Source organism: Sinocyclocheilus rhinocerous, unplaced genomic scaffold, assembly GCF_001515625.1.
Source record: "Sinocyclocheilus rhinocerous isolate Xijiao unplaced genomic scaffold, SAMN03320098_v1.1 scaffold1631, whole genome shotgun sequence".
Classification (NCBI taxonomy): domain Eukaryota; kingdom Metazoa; phylum Chordata; class Actinopteri; order Cypriniformes; family Cyprinidae; genus Sinocyclocheilus; species Sinocyclocheilus rhinocerous.
The window spans coordinates 7,608-13,512 of NW_015666240.1; the positions used below are offsets into that span (position 1 = coordinate 7,608).

General features: G+C 42.3%; 1 protein-coding gene across 2 annotated transcripts in view; it reads left to right on the top strand.

Moving 5' to 3' along the window:
- Positions 1 to 5,905, top strand: part of LOC107732202 (zinc finger FYVE domain-containing protein 9-like) — a 23,667-nt gene that overhangs the window by 713 nt on the left and 17,049 nt on the right. For both annotated transcript variants that reach the window (XM_016543481.1, XM_016543482.1), the window contains exons 2-3: positions 2,041 to 2,148; positions 3,127 to 4,541. In XM_016543481.1, coding sequence (XP_016398967.1) covers positions 2,079 to 2,148; positions 3,127 to 4,541 — 1,485 coding nt within the window. In that variant the 5' untranslated portion in view covers positions 2,041 to 2,078. The remainder of the gene's footprint in view (positions 1 to 2,040; positions 2,149 to 3,126; positions 4,542 to 5,905) is intronic.

Here is a 5,905-nt window from a genome sequence, read left to right on the forward strand (position 1 = left end):
TCTGTGTAGTTAATGCTGCTCCATGTGAAAGCCCGCAAGTGATGGAGATTTACCGCTGATTAAAGAACCGGCTTTACTGACAAGATGCGCGTTAAATATCGAATGCGATTTATCGTGCAGCCCTAGTATTTTCAGTAGCCCCTCACTGCAGAACACAAGATCCAGGGGGCATGGTTGGATCCAGATCTAGGGGGTGGAGATTGGTAGGTTTAGGGGTGGAGATGGGTGGGTTTAGGGATCAGGGGGTGGAGACGGGTAGGTTTAGGTATATGTAAGGTGGGAGGAGTTGGATCTGGATCCAACGCCCCCTGGATCTTGTGTTCTGCAGTGACGACCATCTTGGTATTTTCTTTTTGTCTTGGCTCAGTGTAAGGCATATTAATGTAGTATTTATAAGCGCAGCGCTGCTTTATTTACAGCGATAACCAAGGAAACACTGTAGTGCTGCTGTTCCATAAGCGCCACCTGCTGCCAGAGAGGGAATTTGTGTCTCATTCTGATGGTCCACCCGTCTGATGGTTTTGTTTTGTTCAAATGTTCAATATAAGTTTCACAAAGTTTCACTATAGTTTCACAAAGCTAAAGTCAGACCATTCTGTTTTTGCTTCAAATTTTGAAATTATACAATCTAGTTTTAATTGGTTGCCTCTAATTTTAAATGGAAAGAGCACAGGCAAAGCCTTAGTTGGTTTATATGAAGAAATGTTTTTTTATTTGTATTATTTATTTGATTTGGGATTTGTTTTAAAATTTCAATTTAGTTTCGTTATTTGACATTTCAATTTCTCAAAGAATTGTGCAGCATTTTGTCTGAGAAAAAATAAAAGGACATCTTTTCATTTATAATTAAATCTTATTTTGTAAAAAAAAAATTGTGAGAAAACCGTATTGTGAATTGTATTGCATCGTGAGTTGAGAGAATTGTCACATCCCTAGTGTTGATAGTTTTGTTAATTATAAACTATTCGAAATGTACACTTAAAGGGGAAAAGGCTCTGTGATAGGCTTGCCGCGATAGACGGTGTTGACGGTGATACCGGTGTTAAGCCGCAACACCGGTTACGTCACATGCCCACCATGTCACCGACCCCCACCGTCGTTTTGATTTTTTATAGTAATAAAAATCATTTAGTTCAGTAAAAGAACAGACACTACAATTAAAAACTGAACGTCCTACGTCTAAACACACATATCCGATTCTCCGCAGAACTCCCAATGCGAGGGCGACACATTTGCTCATAAAGATTTGTAATGCCGGCGTGCTGTATGCGCTCGCATTTTATTGAGATGGAAACTTTTTATAGGTAAGAAATTGCACATTCAGGAGCTGGTTTTCAACCCCCCGTGAATTTTGAAATTACAACAGCTAAAAGCTACATATATTTCTCAGCAATGAAGTGATAACTTAGCAGTTTTTGTAATTAAACCGACAAGCTTGTTTGCAATGCGTTTGCAATGCTTCACAACCGCTCGCTCGCACGTAGGTGCATGCGTGAATTAGCGATTAACCGGTGGGAAAATTTCCTCACCGACACAACCCTACTCTGTGATAAATCACTTATGATGAATCGCTTGTTGTATTCCTATTCGTAAGTCTCTTAAATGTTGGATAAAAATGTAAATGTAAAATGCAAATGTCTTTAGAGAGTAAATTTTTGCCATAGTCTGTCACTATCACTTTTAGTTAGTACAAGAAGTTAGTATTCACAGATAATGTGAATAGTTGAAGATTTAATAAAAAATGTAAATAAATATTTAATATCAGCCAGTAAATGGTGCTAAGTTACAAAAATGTAATCTGGATCAGCCTTTAACTGATAAGGTACCAATAAATTGTGTATAACTGACATTTTTATGACATTTTATTGAGCATCACAAAATATCACTTTTTTGTTTAATCAGATCTTCTTCCAGACTCTGGAAGACTTTCACAGTTCACTGTACTTTTATGAGGTTTTAACTTGTTAGCACTCTGTATTCCTGGTGCATGTGGAAAATATTGTATTTATATGCTCATGGAAAAGGCAACTTCCCTTTCAGGTTCACACGGCACTTGGCAGGGTGGAGTTTCTTGACCCATGGAGAATTACTTCCAGGCTGAGGCCTTTAACCTGGACAAGGTGCTGGACGAGTTTGAACAGAACGAAGGTAAGAGAATGCTGCTAACTTGCAAAACCTCTAAAGAATAAAGCTCTGACAGTCAGGAATGTTCTGAGGGCATACTTCTGTAATGTTAGACAGAACAAAAGATACTCTGTCTCAGCACATTTACATATCTTCAGATAACCCACACAGTCAGGTGAATTAGAGCATAATGAACTAAACACAGAGTAACACAGGTGCCGATAGAAGTAGAACAAGCGTTTGACGTTGCCGCTTGGGTTGAACTGCACACAGCATGGCTAGCACAAGCAGGTAGCTGTGCTGGTGGCAGCAGCCTGTAGTGTAAATGGGGTCAATTGAATTAGCATTTCCCCTCAGGACTACTGCCTTTCCCTGATTTTCCTGAACACTGTTTAATTGGTGTCACATAGTCAAGCACATGCAATTTACAAGGTTAAGGTTGCATGTGCATTTGAGTTAAAGCAGGATATTGCAATTAGTGTTATTTTGTTCACCGTTCTGGGTTAAGCGGACAACAGCTTCTGCTGCGCAGCCATATAAAATTGACTGTTTGAAATTTATTGATTGCTTTGTCCTGTATGCCACAAAGAACATTAAAAGCTACACAGACTTGCCTCACACACAGCCACCCTCTTAGTGTCGCCACTGAACGGTGGAACGAATGTATATTCCCTCTCCGACACTAATCTTGACAGATTAATGGGGGTGAAAGGAGACTCGAAACTATTAAATGGCCCCACAAGAAAGGCGAATAAGCAGGGAGAGCAGTGTGTGTATGTGTGTGCTTGATCACGCTTGTATGTATGTAGGAGAAAGGGAGTCTCTGACCACATTCCAAAGTATTCATGTGTCAGTTTGACAGATGGATCCCAAGGCGATGACCAGATTGGCCCACTTCCTTAACATTTTCCAATCTAGCCTGACCTCATTTCTCAATTTATCTTCTGTTTGTTTCAATCTTCTCAAAAAGGAAGCTAATGAGCTCTCTCCTCATCCTTTCAGATGAAACGGACACGCCGACTCTCTCGGATGCCAAGTGGACCCAGATTCTCGCCCCACCATCGCACCTCCTTTCCCTGAATCCGGCACTGACCCACTCCGACCTCAGCCCAAGGGACAGCCCTATCAGCTTCAAGCCGCTTCTAGACGCCCAGACGTCAGATGGCCCCTCTTTGGCTGAGGTCACCAGGTTAGAAGGGAAACCGGGGGTGGGGCAACAGCCAGAGGGCAGGAGTGAAGAACGGCCAGCAGATGTTCACAGTCCTCCTCTGCCCCAGCCCAACATTGGCAAGCTGGTGAGCACTGATGGGCAGTTGCCAGAGTTGCCGTCCTCGAACAGAGTGGTGCTGGAAAACGGTTATCCATCTAGTCCTGATCTTAGCGGCGATGATGAGACAAGCTATACTGTTACAGATGAGCAAAGTGTAAAGGACACTGGCCCCAGTGAGTTTAAGACGGAGCAGAATGGTATTGACGAGGGAAGTGGTGGTGGTCTTCAAGATTTCACTGTTCTCGACAAACAGTGTGGGAATGGGCCACCAGTTTTGAATAATGGTGTTAAGATGGAGGCAATGAGGGACGGAATGAGGGACTGTAATCTGGTATTTCCAGAAGGAAGCAATCCCCAGAAAGGGGAAGCAGTTTTGCACAAATCAGTGAATGGTGGCGGAGAACTGGATTGTGAGCGGGAGAATCATGAGGGTGCCTTTCAAAATGGAGGACTGGTTGAGAATGAAAGTGCAGGGAAAGACACCTGGGCGTCAAATCAGGAAGAGAAAGAGAAAACCATAGAGAGCGACCACGAGGGAATGCACAGAGTGTTTGAATCATCCAATGGTCTGACTGTGGATCATGGTGGAGATGCACAAAGACAGCCAGCGGTCCCTTCAAAGGAGGACTCTGTGATGGAGGAAAAAGAAATGGAGGAAAGCAAACAAGAGGTTTGTGATCCAGTTCGAGGACTGGAATCTGGCAGAATGGGCAAACTCAACAACAGCCGTCTGCAGCCTGTCAGCGTTCCTTACGGTGGTGCCCGCCCGAAACAGCCTGTCAGTCTAAAGCTGCAGATTCCCCAGCCTTTCTCGAGCCAAGTCCAGAATGAATTTGGCTCCACTGGCAAGAACAAAAACCTGGAGCCACAGAGTAGAACAGGAGGCCTTGAGGAGCCTTGTGGAGCAACTGAGTCTGGGGTCGTTCGAATGAATGGAGAGCATGGAGATAGCTCTTCAGGCTTACTCATCCCTTCAGACAGTCCAGACAATGACCTTCAGGCAGGACAGCAATTGAAGAAACCCTTCAGCTCTTTGGGGGAAGTGGCTCCTGTTTGGGTTCCTGACTCTCAAGCACCCATTTGCATGAAGTGCAAGGTCAAGTTCACCTTCACTAAAAGAAGGCATCATTGTCGGGCTTGTGGCAAGGTAAAGCCTATTGTTCATTATTGTGGTGTTTTTTAAGACAGGTTTATTCAAATCCCCTATCCAAGTATTTAACTATCAAGCTGTAACTTGTTTATGGACATGATATCTTAATTTGTGCAGCTTTTTGAGAGGTGGTGTGATGTTACTTTTCTACGCAGTCAGTCTTAAGATCAAATTTGGGTATTTTGACTTGTCCAAGTAACCAACAAAACTACCCTAGCAACATGCTTGAAAACCACCACACTGGCAACAGGCCACAATGCCCTTGCCTTTTAGTGGTGCATGGGCTTTTCATCTGTTGCACCCCTCTTCCTTTCTTAATCAGTAAATGTGACAGACCCTCGACAGAAGAGGGCGAAATTTCAGGAAGAGCAGTCAGTAGAACTGACTGTAGTGACATCCCTGACCAAAGTAGAGCTGATTTGAGTCAGCTAGTGGGACGCGGACTTAGAACGAGAGAGCAAAATTGCAAGGAAGTATGGGTAATTGTTGGGCAGCTCCAAACCTGTGAAACTGTCAAAATCCTTCAAGGAGAAATGGTTGTCGATGCAGCACTTAAAAATAACTTCAAAACTGCTGGAATAATGCCTTAATTTCCCTTGGTGATAAACTGCTGCATCGTTGATGACATTTTCACAGATATGGGCTGGAAAGAACAACTGGGAAAAAACAGTGAAAATGAAATGTAGCTGTGGTGCAAAATGGTTTAATCTGACAGAACTGTGATTACTCTAGACTAGGGATGTAACGATTATAGATTTTGTTGGTATGATTATAGTCTGAGGAATAATCACGATTATTATGCATTCATTAATTTCACAGCACTACTAATGTATAAAATCACATGAACACTCTCCAGGTTTTAAAGTGTTATTTATTGCTGCCGTTTGAAACAGAAATAACACAGAAACCAAATAATGCAGCACAAAATAATAATAAAGACAAACAAAAGTCCATCTCTCCCTTTGGATTTAAAAAAGGTGACCTCTGCTCTGAAACATCCATGTCAGTATTTCCCTTTTGAAAATAACAAATGGAAATATATCACAAAATTATTTTGTGTTTTCAGTTTGTGCATTCTTTCTACATTTCTTTTGGACCTGAGGTAGAGAACTTGGAAACATGGTGAAAAAAACTCTTGTTGGTTTTTGACTTAATTTTACATGTAGCCTGAGATAGGCCTGGGCGATAAAACGGTATCAATATTTATCGACGGTACACCTTCTTCGATATCGATAGAAAAAAATTTAGATATAGCGCACGATATAGGAACGTGCTATGAGTGATGCAGACCGCACACACAAACACGAACACATGCTGAATTGAGTGCTGTGCCTGCCTGTGATGAGGAGATTGTGAATAAA